The sequence below is a fragment of the Haemaphysalis longicornis genome, unplaced genomic scaffold (genome assembly GCF_048455015.1).
Source record: "Haemaphysalis longicornis isolate Haplotype H1 unplaced genomic scaffold, Haemaphysalis longicornis Haplotype H1 scaffold_1, whole genome shotgun sequence".
Lineage (NCBI taxonomy): Eukaryota > Metazoa > Arthropoda > Arachnida > Ixodida > Ixodidae > Haemaphysalis > Haemaphysalis longicornis.
Window position 1 is genome coordinate 297,535,761 of NW_027526203.1, and position 17,964 is coordinate 297,553,724.

The 17,964-nt window shown below is 49.3% G+C and overlaps 1 protein-coding gene across 2 annotated transcripts; it reads right to left on the reverse strand.

Annotated features, from left to right (window-relative positions):
• Positions 1-4,613: 4,613 nt before the first annotated feature.
• On the reverse strand, positions 4,614-16,805 carry LOC144169984 (uncharacterized). Of its 2 annotated transcripts, none has more exons than XM_077699480.1 (4): positions 16,392-16,805; positions 8,444-8,623; positions 6,358-6,498; positions 4,614-5,622 (listed from the first exon to the last, which is right to left on the reverse strand). In XM_077699480.1, exons 3-4 carry the CDS (start codon positions 6,478-6,480, stop codon positions 5,335-5,337), a joined length of 411 nt encoding a protein of 136 aa, XP_077555606.1. In that variant the 5' UTR covers positions 6,481-6,498; positions 8,444-8,623; positions 16,392-16,805; the 3' UTR covers positions 4,614-5,334. The 2 variants fall into 2 exon arrangements, with proteins under 2 accessions (XP_077555606.1, XP_077555599.1); XM_077699473.1 differs by having other exon boundaries at positions 4,614-5,649.
• Between the last annotated feature and the right edge of the window lie 1,159 nt (positions 16,806-17,964).

The following is a 17,964-nucleotide window of genomic DNA, read 5'->3' on the forward strand; positions in this document are numbered from 1 at the left end:
TGCTGCCCTCGATGTGTGGAGGCGTCTGTGTAGATAACTGCATGATCCCTACCGAGGGTGGTGTTTAGCGCTTGAGCCCGCGCTTTTCGGTGACCATCGTCATGTCAGGGGTTCATATTTCTAAGCGAAGGGAGCATCTTTAGTTTTAGTCGCCAAGAGTCTGGGAGTACGCCAAGCGGAGTGACATACTGGGTGGCCCAGCCAATCTGGTGAAGCATGCGGTTACCCCTCGCAGTTCTAAATCGGACCTTCTGGTTAGAAAGATGGCCTTATATCAGCTCTTCCACCGTGTTGTGGAACCCCGTGCTAAGCAGCCTCTGTGTGGACGCACTCATGAGAAGACCAATGGCCTGCTCGACCGCCTTTTCAATCATTATTTAAAGCATCTCCATGTCTTCCTTGTCGAGAAGAAGACAGGGGGTTGACGTAAGTAACTCTCGAGAGGACGAAAGCTTCAATTATACGAAAGGTACCGGATTCCTCTAGGCCTCACCTCTTGGTGGCAACTCGCCCTATCATGTGTATGATTTGATTAATGCTGTTTTTGAGGCGCTGCAAGGACACGTCACTCTTGGTGTTAGCCTCGAGATGTAGGCCCAGGATCTTGATGCTGGGGCTTGGAGTGATGGCCTGGCCATCAAGGAGTATTTGAATGTATAGGGTGTATTCACAGGACTTTGGGCCGCGCGGCGTCGCTACCTGCGCGGCAGCGACGACGCCATATTTGAGGTCGCACTCCGCCGCGCGGGCAGCGAGTTTCCCGACGCGAAACGTGGTTTGCAGCGTGCTGCTGGCAAGAACGTTCGTGTGGACGGTGTTTTTTTCTGCGCGATTCATGGGTTTGCGAATGCTTCGTCGTAACGAGTAGCCAGCATTGTTCTCGCTTCGAAAATCCGGACTGCGCTGGTCTTCTACACCCGCAGACCAGAAGAAGGCCGCACGACAAAATCCGCACGGCAATCAACGCGCCGTGTAGCGACGGCTAGGGCAGAGCTTGAAGGCTGTCTTCATTCGACGAATTCCGAAAGAAGCTATCGATAATATGGCTAATCAGTGCCAAATCTGTTGGAGTCCGTTTCATTCAGGTGGGCCCCTGGGACGATGGGCTTCGGAGTTTTCACGTCGCACCTCGTCACATGTTTGAAACATTCGCATGCTTAAAATGAGACGAACCATACGAACCAGACGAACCATACATGCAATATCGCTTCCCAGGTAATTGCGGGCATCCAAATTGATCCAATTCTTCTTCGTCGCCTTCGACTGTTCTCTAATGACCAAGCGTGTTACGTGATCAGACACTAAAGCGCTAGACACATGTACGACGGAGGCACGCGATTCGCATGCGACTGATCGTTACGACTTATTGTTAGGATCCGGCAAACCGGTCCTAACAATAAGTCGTAACAATCAGTCGCATGCGAATCGCGTGCGCCCGTCGTACATGTGTCTAGCGCTTAAAACTTGACGCTGGGTACACAGTTTGATTACAAAAACAGCGCAGAGACTAAAACGTTAACGTATGCAGGGACAAACTAGAGCAGCCTTTGTCACTTGTCTCTGCGCTGCTTTCGAAGTAGCCAAAGCATGTCCTATAATCTTGTTATGCTTATAATTTCCGCTTCTTTACCGAAAGAAAAAGACTTGAATATCATCGGTGGGATCTTTGTCGTCGCCACCATACCTAATTTTATCACATACTAATTACCCCGCGATGGTTTCCACCCAGACCCTGTGCGTACTTGTTAAGTTCCGCTTCATTAGGAGCTCAAATGGACGACCTTCGTGCTTTCAACGCACAGAACTGTCGCCAGAGCACCTCACCGTCTCTCATACTCCTCAAGAAGCGCGCAACATGCCTGGGTGGCACGGTAAAACGAGCTCCTCATCTCACACGCCAACCACCACAGCAAATATCCTCGCAGGCTTGGGTGAAGAAATTTTCTCAACTCGCGCCACGATCGCTTCAAGCAACGGAGGAAATAAGGAAATCGGCGCAAGGGGATGACACCGATGGAGACAGCGCGAAATCGCCAAAACGGACAGGGTTATGCACTCCGCTGGCCGCGCCTGTCAAACCATCAGACAGTTGCATTCGTCGCGCGAAATCATACTGTCTTCAAGCACTGCCATGGCCTTCTCTTTGAAACAACAACAACAACAACAACAACAACAACAACAACAACAACAACAACAACAACAAAAAAAAAAAACGGCGCGCTTGCTGTCGTCATTCGGCCTGCTTCGGGTCTGCGGTTGTAGGAGACGTGAACAGCGCATCCGTAATTTCGCAGCGAAAACAATGCTGGCTACTCGATACGACCAGGCATTCTCAAACACACGAATCGCGCAGAGAAAAACACCGTCCACACGAACGTTCTTGCCAGCACCACGCCGCAAACAACGTTTCGCGTCGGGAAACGCGCTGCCCGCGCGGCGGAGTGCAACCTCAAATATGGCGTCGCCGCCGCCGCGCAGACAGCGCCGCCGCGCGGTCCAAGGCCCTGTGAATACACCCTATTCCTTGGTTTGGCGTGAGGCGGACGGCAAGGAGCTGTGATTGTTTACGTGAACACTGGAGGCCACAGGCTTTAGCACATTGGCGTACTAGAAGTGAGATGCCATGCATTGGTGTGAGCGTACTTTAATTTTGTAACTCTTAGCACATGAGCAAGGCGCGCACAGGGCCGCTAGACGGGCGTGAGTGGTCGCGTGACGCTTTCACGTGGCATTCAGCGAGAACGCAGAGGGTAAACCCGTAGATGTACTTGGTGAGTACACCACCTGTCTTCTCAGTCTTCGCGTGGGCTCGAAGCTAAATCGGTATGACAACGGGCTCTCGCTTTGATGGTCTATTAGTTCCAGGTTCGATTCCCGGCGGTGCCAGTAAATTCTTTTATTTGTTCGCTGGAGTTTTCTGGTGACACCAACGGTCGCGAAAGAACCCTTGGGGGGTAGAGGTAAAAAGCTTTGCTTTAAAATTAAAAAAAGCGCAGCTCATGAAGCACGAACCGATTATGCTTCGTTTAATGGCTTGAGATGCCTACATGCATGATGCCTACATACATGCATGAGAAGGCAGCATGCCCTCTTTCAACCATCCCACAGTAAGAGGGCTGCGCCGCAGTGCCAGCCGCAGGATGGCACGAAGGCAGCATGCCCTCTTTCAACCATCCCACAGTAAGAGGGCTGCGCCGCAGTGCCAGCCGCAGGATGGCACGAAGGCAGCATGCCCTCTTTCAACCATCCCACAGTAAGAGGGCTGCGCCGCAGTGCCAGCCGCAGGATGGCACGAAGGCAGCATGCCCTCTTTCAACCATCCCACAGTAAGAGGGCTGCGCCGCAGTCGTCGTCGTCGTCGTCGTGGGCATGATCAGGGCAGTTATCGTACCCGGAATGCCGGCGTCCACCGTCGTTCAACAGCTGCGTTGGCGAGGGGGTCCTTCTGGAGCATCACCAGGGCACAGCTCACCAGCTCGACGGCATGAATGTGAGGAGCCCCGTTCACCGTTCTTCGCTCTCCCGGTCGCAATCCAGAGGTCTGGTGGCGCAGCAGCCACATGTGGTGGCGCTCGCACCTACCCCGCCCAGAAAACGAAGTGAGGACGAGTCCTACCACTTTTCGGAGATCACGACAACCGCATCCTTGAACCAAGATAACATGAGCCTTGGAATTCTGATTGAGCCCTGCAACAACTCCAAGGTGCCGGTGAAAGACCACATTCGGCTTATGCAACGGGTAACGTGAACTACCCCAGGAAGAGAATCTTGTGCCGACCAGAAGGCAAAAAGACGACGGAGAACAACATCTTGGGAAACGGATCCACAAACATTTATGAAGAATCCATTGAGGATTACAACATCGTTTCGGCTATTTATATGACGAGGCCGAAGCCAGCGGCGAGGTAGCGTCAAACGCTCGAATCAAAACATGAAAATCATGACGAACATAAGGATACACTTGCTACAGACAAGGATGCTTTTGCGACAATTACCGATACCGACAACAAAAATCTTGAAGGCAAGCACGTGGAAAAAAGACGGACTTACGCATACATGAAAACGAGAACCAAATGACCATGAGAGGGAGGAATACCTTCAAACAAACGGACTGTATTGACAGCAGAACGCGCTGCTTAGAAACGCCGGAGAGGATCTTTCTGGAATACGCAGTGAAGAATTACTCGTCAATGGAAACAAGCTTTGCTCTAGCACTAGCCAGAAAGAAAGAGAACCGAACCACGAGACATAACCAACGGGAAGAGACCTGCCAGACTCTTCAGCCGTTCGTGGGTCAACTGTCGAGACAGAGCCAGGGGCCCACGCAAACAGCTCGGTGGTGCGCCTCTTTGCAGTGTGGCCGAGTGTAGAGACGTGAAACATCAAGCAAAAGCTGAGACCAAGGTCACCAGCCAATCCACTACCAAACCGAGGAGAACGGCCGCTGACTGGAAGCGAAGGAAGAAGCGGGGATCTCGTCCTGGGGAGAACAAGCATGGCGTCTTGAGAATCGGACGTGGTGTTGTTACATACATATACATACATACATATACATACATACACATACATACATACATTGTGGGATTCTACATTTCACACACTAGTTATTTCCCACCCCGCAGCCATCCGCGCTCAGCAAACATGCCTTGCGAGCGCCGGCTGCGGACGGATCCGTTGTTTGCGGAGGCATACAAAGGCAGGAGGCGGAGAGGGCAAAACACCAATGACAGCATTTATTGCGAAGTGCAAATCAAATATACTGCATACAGACTACTCGTAGGCCATAACGGTAACACTGGGAGCGAGGCATTAAACAAGGCTAGAGATCGAGATGGTCGACTCACCGATGGCATCCCGGAGCAGCGGAGCGCTGCGCGTGTGAGCGCGGTTGCAGTCTCGCAGCTCGCCCGGACGCGTCCCATTGTGGCGCGTTTCCCAGGTCCGGACCGGCGCGCCGAAACGTCCGCGCGCTACCACATCCCCAAGACAAGAGAGCGTCCTCTCGTCATGCGACAACCCAGCAGACCTCGCCATTTGGTGGCGCTAGTGCCGAGGAAGAACTGGTTCTCGGGTAAGGCAGAGGGGAAAAGAGTCAACACCTCCACCCTAGCGACAACGAACCCTCCGGTCGCTGGCGCCCTCCCGTATGGTTCCCGTCGCGCGAGCGATCGCATTGTGCACCGCCAGCAGCGATGGGAAGCTAGCCAGAAAGGGGGGTTCGCGTGAAAGTCGCGATCCCCACATCCCTCCCTCCTAAATTTCTTTCGTACGCCGGCGAGAGCTGACTACAGGACTAGAGGCGACGGAAAGTTCGTTCGTCGATTAAATCGTTAGTCACTGCATAGCGATGCCTACGCCAGCTTCCGCTTGTCCAAAGCCAGCGCTCGTAGTGTTCCAGTAGGCGCGGTCATCACCCGCTGATGTCTGCAGGCAGGTAGATCCGTGAAGAATCGCACTAGCCCGCCCAAGCAAGCGTTGCTCAGGTGGCGGTGCATCCGTGATGGCCCGTGGCCGCAAAGTGGCCAGAGACTGCCGACTCCCTCGGCCAGGCTGGCGGCGGCATGCTGCACCGCGCCGCTTCAGCAGGCTCGCCAGCTGCAGACGACCCGTCGTCCGGAGCAGCTGAAAGTGGTGCTTTTCAGCAGCATGCTGAAAAAGTGCTTTTGACATTTATATTACTGCAGAGCATAACATTACACGCAGAAAACTTCCCTCCAAAAGTATACACCAGCTTGTAAAACTGTAGTAGTGCGAGTATTATCTTGTAGTGTGAGTGTTATCTGCTTGCATCCAGTCTTGGTACTTTCTGATGGGGGAAATAAATATTAAAGGGGCCATGCAGACACAACACAAGTTTGGTTCATTCGAAATATTGCCGCGTTAAAATCATAGTGACACCACTTTTAATGCACATTTCGCTCAAATAACCTATATAAATAAAAAAAAAGGGACTGGCCATGCAACCCACTAGCTCATTTCCCGCAACAGACCCTAGATGTCCAATGTGCCCAGCTGTGTGATTGGCTGAGGCCGGCAAAAGCAAACACAAATTAGCTACGCCTTGCAAGCTGTCCAAATGAGCTATGTGCGCATAAATGCAATGCATATTCATTTTACAGCAGTACGAATGGAGCGAGAAACAATGAAAGTACAAAATACACATAAGCATACAAATACCGATGAGCACTGCTGTTGGTACTGGGCACTACTAGCTGCACAGCAGTCTGCCGCTTTGGAGTTGTCTTACGTGACCCTGTTTGTCGAGCATACCCCATGTTTCACAAAACGATTACTTTCTACAGTAGCAAAAACAAGCCAATTTCTGAGACTAACAGTAAGAAAGCGTTAAACACCTACTTCCTTCACAGCCAGCACCGTAGAGGGCTCGTGCTGGTGGTGCCGCCAGGCTCGTGCTGGCGCAGCTGGAGTCGGGTGCTGGTAGTTCTGAAGGGCCCGTGCTGGCAGGGAGCTGCAGGCCATGTCAACTCTTTTCACTCCCTGGAGAGGCCCGAGTCACATGAAAAAGTGTTGCACTCTTAGAACAACAAGCAGCACAGGCTATCAGTTTCAATAAATTGCTCCGCTTTTAAAGGAATTTAAAGGTTGGTCAATACCATTCTCAGCACGCACAAAATCGCAAACAAGTCATTCTACATAGGTGCAGATTGTCCTTTTATGAGACTAACAAGTCACTTTTAGGGTTGGGCCTGTATGAAACATATAGAGCAATAAGTTGTGTTGCCCACTCATAGTCACATTGTTAGCAAGTCTGCTACAAAACAAAGCAGCATTGCCGTGCTCCTGCACTTTCACTAGAATTGCAGTTTTATGAATTTCTTTACTAGGCCTTATCTTCCCAACAATCTCATTGTCAAAATCCTTTACAGAGAGTAAAGCACTTTCAACGGGCAGTAATTTATGCAGTGCCTGCAAAAAGGCAACGGCTAGCAACTACATAAACCTCAAACTAGATAAAGCTCAAAATCTTCATATATAAGCCTCGTGACAAGGTCATGCTGCAGGGCAGTTTTGTTTTCAATCACCCACAGAAAGGACCCTGTTCAATCAGGGTGTAGGCACCTTAGATGGTAATGCCACATGTTTGATGAAGTGAAACCTTTTTTAAGTGTGAATACACTTTATAAGCGACCCCAAACCATCCACCGCCGGCGGCGGCGTTGGCGTCCGCAGTGCTCCTCTATATTTGAAAAAGAAACAGCATCCGGCGCCAGGTTTCGATCCGAGGACTTTGCGGCCGCAGCGCGACGCTCTACCGACCAAGCTACGGACGCGACGGTGATATCAGTGTTAGACGCGCCTTATATCTTTAACGCATTCAAACTACGTCGTCAGCGGCGTGCGTTGGCGACTCAGCGGCGTTATAGCGGCTTGATAACTGCGTGGTGTACACGTGATACTACAAACCCGATGGAAGAGATGGAATAGAAGGCGGCGAGGCGGTGGGCTGCGGGGGCCGAGCGCAAGCGCCGCAAGCAGGCCGACAACCGTGCATTCGCACTTTCACATTCTCCCCCTCGGGGAAATGCGGGGTAATTTTTGCAACAGTTGACATTACAGCCAACTAAGCATGATAGCAACTGCAGTATCTGGTACGTTGCTTAGCTCATAATAGTGATAATAATACTTTGTTTATTGATCCATAGTGATAATTCAGTTATTGTACGGTCAGCCCAAGCCAGAAAGGCCTGTCGGGCTGTACCCGCCAGTCAGAGGCAGAAACAGGCGTATACATCAGTGCACGGCAACCTGCCGGTAACTAGAAAAAAAAAATAAAGCTGAACTAACGCGTAGCAAAGGAAGCATTTCACATTTCAAAACAGGTTTCCACGGATAAATAATTTCAAAGATCGTTTTGATTGCACAGCAAATATGGCATCAGGAAGTGAATTGAAGGTGGCGGGAACATAATATTTTCTAGCGAAGCGTCCAAATCGGGTGAAGCATCTGGGTACATCGAAGCGCATATGGTGTCGCAATGGTCTTGCAGGTAACTGATTAACAAGGAAATCACTGTTCCAGAAATCAGCACAAATCACTGTTTGTAAAAATAAGTTGTCAAAGGCGTGTAAACGAAAAGGACGAGTATTGCTGTATATCGAATAAAGGTACCAAATCTTCATCTATATTAATTTCTGTTAACACCAACACATCGATAGGGGGGAGGCTTCCACGAACAATAGCTAAAAATTCATCCCAGTGTTTTCTGATGCTACGTATATTTACATGAAGCGTCGACAATGACCTGGTATCGCTAGAATTTAGCTTACAGAAAGTTGTTATATCAGGACATTCTACGAAAGACAGGTTCATGGTTTTAGGTGATCAGGTCAAGATCAGCATAGCCTTTTATGCGAAGCAGGGGTGCTGCTTCCATTTTCTTTGCGAAGATGCCATGCACACAGATGGAGCATTGTTTACGCACTGGTGAAAAGAACTTGCCGGCCGCTCCATGTTGAGTGATCGCAGCCCCCGCATCTCGGCCTCCAATTGCACGACCCTCTTCCTCAAAACTGCTACAGAGTCTTGGTCCCTTGCGGCAGCTCGAAGAATGATGTCGACCTCCGCTGATCTTTCTCTGCCTTCGCAATTTTTTTTTGTCTGCCTGCAATGAGAGGTTGAGATAACATGCGATATTTGTTCCGAGCCTCTTCCACCAAAATGACACCTATTTAGAGCAACAAGCACACTTCAGTGTCATTTTACACGTGTTTAATGATAGTTCACGCAAATAATGATAATGATAGTTCACGCAACTTTCACGCAAATATTGACTTGCCCTAATAAACATACCTGAAAGAGGTGGCTATTCTAGCGCCTTGGCGTTTATGTGCGTCATGTTCAATAAGAGCATTTACAAATAACATTACTGTAGTGGCTGCTGGCAAGACGGCCTTCACAGAAAAACCACGATTTCGAAGCTCGTACAGTCCGCAAAAGGCTTGTCTATAACGCGCGAGTGGCATGCTCTGGACTGCGCGCGAGACACTTAGTGATAACGCCTGGTTTGAGACCGGTAGAATGTGAACATGCACGACCCGCATCAGCGCGATGGCTCTTTCCCTTGTCGCTGTGCCCGTCGCCTTGACTTCCGTACCTTCTTTCGTTGCGAGAAGCGCTGCCTGCACTGCCTGGCCGGGAAACAATAGCGGCAATGAGCGATTGGTAGTAGAGCGTTGGCTGCGTTTAACTACGTGCAACGCTTTTAAATGCAGAACATTTCGTAGCCTCGCCTCTTCCTGCGTCGGACGGCGTCCACAGCTCCGCGTCCGCAGCAGGTGCGCCTCTCCTCCTTCCCTCCTCTCTCTCAACAGCGGCTGGCGCGCGCATGCGTCGTAGTCAGCCCGTTCGCTCCGTCGCGGTCTCGGCGTAACAGGTGCGTGATAGCAGCGCGGTGGGGCGTGGAAGGGCGCGCGCTGCTTGCGCATGCGCGCTCTCCTCCCCGTACTGCTCTCCCTCTACTGCGCGCGCTGCAAATATAAAGCGGCTAGCGGTCGCTCGTGCTTCAGTCACTGCGTTGCTCCTCCCTTCCTTGGTTGACGCTCGCTCCCACGTTTACTCGTGTCTGCTACTCCAGCATCACGGAAGAAGCGATGGAAGCAACACCGCCTTCAACCAGTACTGAGGCCCCAATGCTCTGCATTTACTCGTGTTCCCCTCGCGGGAAGGCGCGGGAATTTTTTTTTTCGGCGCCCTACACAATTTAGACAGGAGTTTTTTCCTGTATGCGAGACAACGAACGACAATTGCCGAAAACGCATCGCTGCCGGCGTTTTATAGTGACTACATATCGGTCCGTAATCGCTTGCACAGTGCATTAAGTATTGTGGCGTGGGCCCGTCAGCAGTGACATGCAAAGCCGAGCCCAGAAACCGAATAGTGGCGCTCACGGGACTCATGCGGCTATTGGCGGATCGATAACGCAATGAACAGCTGTGCGCCAAGGCTAATGCAGACGAAAAACTCGCACAACGCGCGTTAAGGCGGGTAATCTGCGGTTTTGTTTCCCGGTTTGGCAGCGCAGACACGCAGCGCTTATTACGGTCAAAGAAGGCGTGGAAGCCAAGGCGACAGGTACAGCGAGGAGGGACACAGCCTCCTGGTGCGCTGGTTGTATGCGCCACGAGTTGCACTTGTAAGAAGCCGCGTTGTAAATGTAATGGGGAAACGTATTGTGCCGCGGAAACTATCAAGGCCGCGCCATTACTAAGGACACAAGCACCTATTGCTTCTGTAAGTCAGGTATGAATGAGCACAGCAAGAGTTACATAAACTACGCAGCGATTCGTGCTGGCACGCATACGAACAAATCAGGAGCAAGGATAATCAAACGGCCCGTATTCAAAGCTTTCATAGCTTGAGACCTGTCATATAGAACTACTCTTTTCAGAAGTTGCTTGTAATCGGTCGGCCTGAATTCGTAGTTAGGATTACATACTCTTCACGCGAAATAATGCTATCACAGCCGTGATAGACTAATATAGTTACAAAAACAACACTGTAGAAAGGACCAATTAATAAATGTAGGCACCACCTCCAGGGAGGCCAGGAGCCGTTGCGCATTACTGGCTCTATGGAGTGGAATCATGGACAACACATACCGCAGGCATTTTTTTTACAGCAAAGCTGTATACCTCTGCCCCCCCCCCCCCCCCCCAATGGTTTCATCGACGGGAGCAAAAACGATTCCTGTGGGCAAAAAAATGCCCGCCAATCCACCCTATGAAGGGGGTTTGAAAACGAAGCTGTAAACGACACCCACAACGATTACCCATTCAACGTCACTGGAATTCACACACGTGGCTCTACAAAAGATGAAACCAGAGACAAGTGCAATGCACTTAACCATACCCTTTCTTGGATGCTCTTTGTTAAGGTTAAATGAACGCAGGATTTATGAACGGTGGTTGGTTGAGTTGTATCTGTGTAGCACATGAGTGGACACTTTTTTTGCAAAATGAAGGAAACTCAAACCCGGTGTTAGACGATCTCACTTCTCTGTTTCTGTCGCTTCCGACGGATCGGCGGCAGAGACGAAAGAGAAGTGCGATGCCATGCGTTGTTGTGAGCTTCCTTTATATTTATATAACCGCATCCTAGCGCATGCACAAGGCGCGCACACGGCCGCCACACGTGCCGTCACCGGAGCGCACAGCGGCGCGAAAGGTAGCGTGACGCTATCACATGGCATTCAGCGAGAACGCAGGGGGGGTAAACCCGCAGATGTGCTCGGTGAGCACACCGTCTGTCTCCCGCGTCTCCGCGTGGGCTCTCTCCGCGTGATACCTAGCCCTTCGGTGAGCAACATTAGGTTGGGTTTTGTTACCGACGTCTCCATCATGACTGCAGATAACAAAAGTTCTGCTCTTAGATGTACTGCTTATATCTAGAAAAGTCAAAAATCCTCGACAACCAAGCAAATTTCGTTAGTGCTCACATGAAGTGAGGACTCTTTGTTCTCAAATAATACTGCTGCTCTCTGGCGACATCGAACTTAACCCTGGCCCATCAAAAAACAGTGAAATAGTCGCGGTGCTAGATTCTATTAAACGTGTCGAAGACTATCTAGAAACCATCCCATCAGAGATAGACGACCTTAAAACTGTTCAAGCTGCCCAAGAAAAGCAAATTTCTGCAATAAGCAACCGACTCGATAACCTGGAATCACCAAGGCCCCAAACCAGCAACACTAGCGATAATAATTCATCCCAGATAAGTCGTGAAATTTCCGTACTAAAAGCCGCCACTACCGACGCCAGCAACCATCTACGCCGAAATAATCTTCTCTTCCTTGGCATAAAAGACAACGCAAAAGAAACATGGGAAGAGTCGGAACAAAGGATACTCGCATTTTGTGCCGACAAACTAAAACTTTCACTGGACTCAGGTACAATGGAACGTGCGCACCGAATCGGAACTTTTACCGAAAACAAAAATAGATCTATCATTGTTAAACTCGCCCACTTTAAAACTAAAGAACGAATCCTGGCCTGCGGACGTATGCTTAAGGACACTGACTATGCTATTAAAGAGGACTTCGCAGCTGCTACCCGCCTTGCACGGTCAAAGCTGTTGCAGTTCATCCGCCCTCAAAAATGCGCATTTAAACACAGCCTCGACAAACTTCACGTCAATAAAAGGTGCTACATCTACGATCACAGCTGCGACAAAATTGTAGAAATTAACAAAATATCAACTTTACCCACAATAGTTAGTGAATCATGTGTGACCCCCCCAAACAACCAAATGACGCTCCTCTAGACATTGTATCCCCTATCAAAGACCTAACCGTCCATCAACGCTAGATATAAATGTGGCTTACCAACATACGAAGCATGCTGCCTAAACGTGACGAACTACATAGTTCTATTGAAGATACAGAAGCAGACATCGCTGTACTAACTGAAACCTGGTTACATGGAGGCATACTCGACAACGAAATCTTCCCGTCTAATATGAACTTCACTTTATATCGCCATGATCGCACGTGTCGTCGAGGTGGAGGCGTTCTCATTGCTATCAAAAACACTATCATCTTCACTTATCATTCATGACGACATATTAGAATTAACATGAGTACGAATCTCCAACATTGCCCGAAAAGCGATCTTTGGTATCTGTTACCGGCCACCAGACTGCGAACCTTCCTTTTGCAACCTCTTCTCAGATTCACTCACCGATATTAGAGAAATTCTCGGAAGCCTCTATATGTCTTTTCGGAGATTTTAACTTTCCTCAAATAAACTGGCCTTTACTTTCAGTCCCCAGTACCTCCCCGTCCAACGAATCCAAGCAATTCCTTGAACTGACCCTAGATTTCAACCTACACCAAGCTATAACGTACCCCACGAGAGGCGATAACACTCTAGATCTTCTAACATCAAGCCCAGACGACATTAAGCGCGTATCAGTTCTCCCTGGCCTCAGCGACAAAACCTGCTCCACATTTGCTTATCGCTGCCCTTGATAAGAAGGTCACCAATAGAAAAATTCATTACCGACTACAAACGAGCAAATTTCGACGCTATTAACAGCAAACTCGGTTATTTCCTCGACAGCTTTCGCGAATCCTACCAAACCCGCGCAGTAAATGCCAACTGGCACATATTCAAAAACACAATACTGAACTTCGAGGAACAGTACATCCCAATAATCCGCGTAAAATCAGATTCACACAATCATTGGTTCAACAAACAATTGAAAAGTCTTCTAAATCGAAAAAAAAAACACCTTTATCGGACCGCAAATCAAAGCAATAACACAGTGGCGTGGCGAAAGTATCACCTGTGCGCAAAGAAATACATCGAGGAACTACGAAATGCTAAAGATAAATTTAGTCGGGTTTGAGCGAAGTATTGATAGCAGGTCGCACGAAAAATATTTTTGGCGCATGCTCTCTAGCAAAAGTCAAAGTAACATAGAACTTACAGACCGAAATGAGGAACCAATAGCCACAAAGGACGTTGCAACCACCTTAAACTCCACCCAGTCAACGCTACTGCCTACTCATTCCCCCTTGGCTGTATCCTCCGAAATAGCAATTCACCCTGATGGAATCGCTAAACTAATCAAAGCTCTTAAAATATCTTCAGCGCCAAGATGTGACCGAATAACCCCCAAATTTTTAGTAAACACCGTCACAGTGGTGAGTCAGATACTTTGCCTCATCTTCACCCAATCTATTGAAACGGGTGAAGTCCCAGACGAGTGGAGGGTAGCCCAGATAGTTGCAATATTCAAAACAAGAAAACGCGACACACCAGCAAACTACCGCCCAATTTCACTGACTAGTATCCCTTCTAAACTACTGGAACACATTATATCTTTATATTGCGTCTCACCTAGAATCAATTAATTTCTTTTATCCCCACGAGCATGGCTTTCGAAAGCACTTCTCATGTGAGACCCAACTAGCCGAATTCACCCACGACCTCTTACAACACATGGATGCTATCCTTCAGGTAGATGCTATATTAAGTGCGAATGCACTTCTTAAGCGACCCTGAATCACGCGTCCACCGCCGTCCGTCCATCCGCACCACATACCCACTTAGGGCGATTGGCCAAGAAGAGTTCCTAATTTCTTTAGCACATACCCACTTAGGGCGATTGGACAAGAAGAATTCTTTCGCATCACCCGTGCATTCCCACTTACTTGGCCCATACCCACGTGGGGGATTGGCCAGGAATCGGGCGTGAGAAGGGCTAATGCACCCGCTTAAAGGAGTACTGACACGAAATTTCAAAGCTGAGATCCGCCCTAGCAATCAAGTACAACGACAACACAAATAGGTGTCTGTGCATGGCACATACCCACGTGGGGGATTGGCCAGGAATCGGGCGTGAGAAGGGCTAATGCACCCGCTTAAAGGAGTACTGACACGAAATTTCAAAGCTGAGATCCGCTCTAGCAATCAAGTACAAGGACAACACAAATAGGTGTCTGTGAATAAATGCATCTTTCTTTCTTTGTAGTTGTGTGTGTGTGTGTGTGTGATCTCTCTTTCGCGAACATTACCGACCCGCGCAAATTCAACTCGTGCATTCGCACTTACACACTCCCCCTCGGGGAAGTGCGAGGGAATTTTTTTGGACTTTTCGAAAGCTTTTGATCGCGTACCGCATAACCTGTTACTTTGGAAACTTTCTTCACTAGGTATTGCACCGAATATTGTTTCCTGGATACAACACTTCTTCACTAACCGCAAGCAGTACACGTCTGCAAATAATTGACTCCTCCAAAACTAACGTCTCATCAGGACCCGCCGCGGTGGCTCAGTGGCTAAGGCGTTGCGCTGCTGCGCACGAGGACGCGGGTTCGATTCCCGGCCGCGGCGGCCGCTTTTCTGATGGAGACGAAAAGCAAAAACGCCCGTGTGTACGAGATTTCGGCGCACGTTAAAGATCCCCAGGTGGTCAAAATTAATCCGGAGCCCTCCACTACGGCGCGCCTCATCGCCTGCGTTGCGTCGGCGCGTTAAACCTTACAAATCAACATCAACGTCTCATCAGGCGTGCCTCAGGGCGCAGGCCTATCACCTCTTCTATTTTTAATATTCATAAACGATCTTCCAACTAACATACAAACAAACCTTCGCTTATTTGCAGACGATTGTGTCGTATACTCCGCCATTCAAAACACCGAAAACAAAACTAAGCTACAGCAATACCTCGACACAATTGCACTATGGTGCCAAGAATCTTTGATGCCTTTAAATATTACTAAATGTAAATCAATGTCATTTTCCCGTAAACGCTGCACTGTTCATCACACCTACTTCATTAATTCGCTTACTCTCGACACGGCCACGTCATACAAGTATCTCGGAGTGCACATGTACCCGTCTTTGTCATTCGCGCCGCACGTGCAGTCCATCTGCTCAGACGCTCTGCGCACACTTGGATTCCTTCGTCGTAATCTGAAATCTGCATCTCCCGACATTAAAAAACTAGCATAACATACGTGCGCCCAAAACTCGAATATGCATCGTCCATTTGGAATCCTTCCCAGGCATATCTCATCAACGAACTAGAATCACTACAGAACCGTGCAGCTCGCTTTATAACCTCAGTTTTCTAGAGAAACCAGCGTAACCGCCTTAAAACAGTCACTCAACCTGCCATCTCTCGCCTCACGTCGCATCATCTCACGTTTATGCCTCCTGACGGTTTCTTTTTCCGCCCACAGTCAAGGCACGAACTTTTAAAGCCGCCGAAGAGAACTTCTCCCCGCACTAATCATTCGAACCCATGCACGAATTAACGGCCGTACATCGGCGATGAACGACTCCTTTTCCCCCATGCAATTAATCACCTCCACGAGAACATTATGGTTACACCTGACCGGACATCATTCTGGCAAAAGCTGGAAACCCACTTGATTACAGTCAATAACCTAACACTATAGCGATAGTGCATCAGCGCACAGTATAATTATTCTTACCGAATAGTTCCCGTTTTTTAATCTAACCCCCAGTGAAAGTGTTCGTTTATTGTTTTGTTGTTCGTTATTATTACGCGCTTTTACTGTTGTATAATGTGTATTGTTTGTCGCCACGAGGTCGCGGGTTCGATTCCCGGCCGCGGCGGCCGCTTTTCTGATGGAGGCGAAAAGCAAAAACGCCCGTGTGTACGAGATTTCGGCGCACAATAAAGATCCCCAGGTGGTCAAAATTAATCCGGAGCCCTCCACTACGGCGCGCCTCATCGCCTGCGTTGCGTCGGCGCGTTAAACCTCACAATCAATCAATCAATCTATTGTTTGTCGCCATCAAATTGTACACAGTCACTAAGTATTTGTTGTCCCCCCTTATGTAATGCCCTCGGGCCTTTAAGGATGCAATAAATGAAATGAAATGAAGCCGTGCTCTCACCAAATCCAACGCCAAGACCAACGCCGACGTATACGCTCCCTTTCGTCGCCACCGCTGCCACCAGCTGCCTGGACGACCGCCGGGTTGCCCAGGAAGGGAGACGATGCCGTGCTCTCACCAAATCCGACGCCAAGACCAACGCCGACGTATACGCTCCCTTCCGTCGCCACCGCTGCCACCAGCTGCCTGGACGACCGCCGGCTTGCCCAGGAAGAGAGACGACGCACGTAGTTCCAGCAACACAATGCCGCTCATTCCTTCAGCGACGCTTATTTTGTGCGCTATCTAGCCAATCAGAGGGTGGAAAAATAAAAAAAAACGAACGAAGCGATTACAACAGCCCGAAGACGGGACACGAGAAAGGAGGAGACAAACATTTACGATGACTAGCAACCACATCTTTTTTATTGCATTAGGGCGCAACCTTTGTACTAAAGAATCAAATCTACGCAACAATAAAGAAAAAATAGAAGAAGGCGACGGGGCTGTAACAACGAATTCATAAAGCACACAAAGATGGAAGGAAACCCGTATCAATTCGAAAAATATGCGATCCCTTTTCCGTTCACGCGAGACACTGGGCATACGAATACACTCGTCGCAGCATTGTGCGATACAGGAAGCCTCGTGGGTCACGCGTGCCCTTTCTTCTTTTTTTTTCAATGCACAGCAAGCTGACTGCCAGCATGACCCTTTGAGAAAGTTCTCGTAGTCACGCAGGCGATCGTTAATGCAACGTCCTGACAAGACAGCGGGATTTTGTAAACAATTCTGTGCCTGCATTCCACAACCGAGCATATTTGTTTTCGCAAGACTTTTCTGCGTTATGCACTGCGTTCCAAAAAAAGTGCGGGCCAATCCACCCTGTGGAGGGGTATCGAAAGCAAAGCTTTATACACCACCTACCACGGGTGGCTATGGCCCGGTTGCGTTATTCACACGTTACACTGTACCTGTAACACGTTATTTATTATTTCACTTCAGCGCAATGTTCAGAACGGACTGATGACCGGTGTGATACGCACTCAGATTTTGCGTTTTCAGCGCAGTTGTATTATTCGTGAAAGTTAACTCAAAGCACATTCCACGGATGGTAGTCGGTTGTTTGGTATCGGTATTGCACACGAGTCCAAATTTTTCGAGGTCGACCTGGACAAACCACTGGTGCACACGGCCACCACACGTGCCGTGGACGGAGCGCACAGAGGCGCGAGAGGTGGCGTGACGCGATCACGTGGCATTCAGCGAGAACGCAGGGGGTAAACCCACAGCTGTGCTCGGTGAATACACCGTCTGTCTCCCCTCTATCTGCGTGTGCTCGTAGCTCAATTGGTAAGACAACGGGCTCTCGCTCCGTTTCTCTATTCGGTGCATGCACGAACAGGAAGTTATCGGTTTTCAGAAGGTACCTTATGCAGGAAACACTAGAGTAGGTGGTGATAGAAAATTCCTCATACGTCTCCTCTGTGAGGAACTCGCTTGGATCGCCGCAACTTCTTTTAACATCTTCCAAGTACATAGGCATGGTAACCTCCAGCCACTCAAGCTTGTCATTGTCAGCATCGCCGTAGTG

Excerpts from the sequence above, each read along its gene's own strand:
- LOC144169984 (XM_077699473.1), bottom strand. The coding sequence starts at position 6,480 with ATGGCCTGCAGCTCCCTGCCAGCACGGGCCCTTCAGAACTACCAGCAC. Across the intron at positions 5,650-6,357 it reads CGGTGCTGGCTGTGAAGGAA|CATGCTGCTGAAAAGCACCA; the intron begins GTAGGTGTTTAA and ends GCACTTTTTCAG.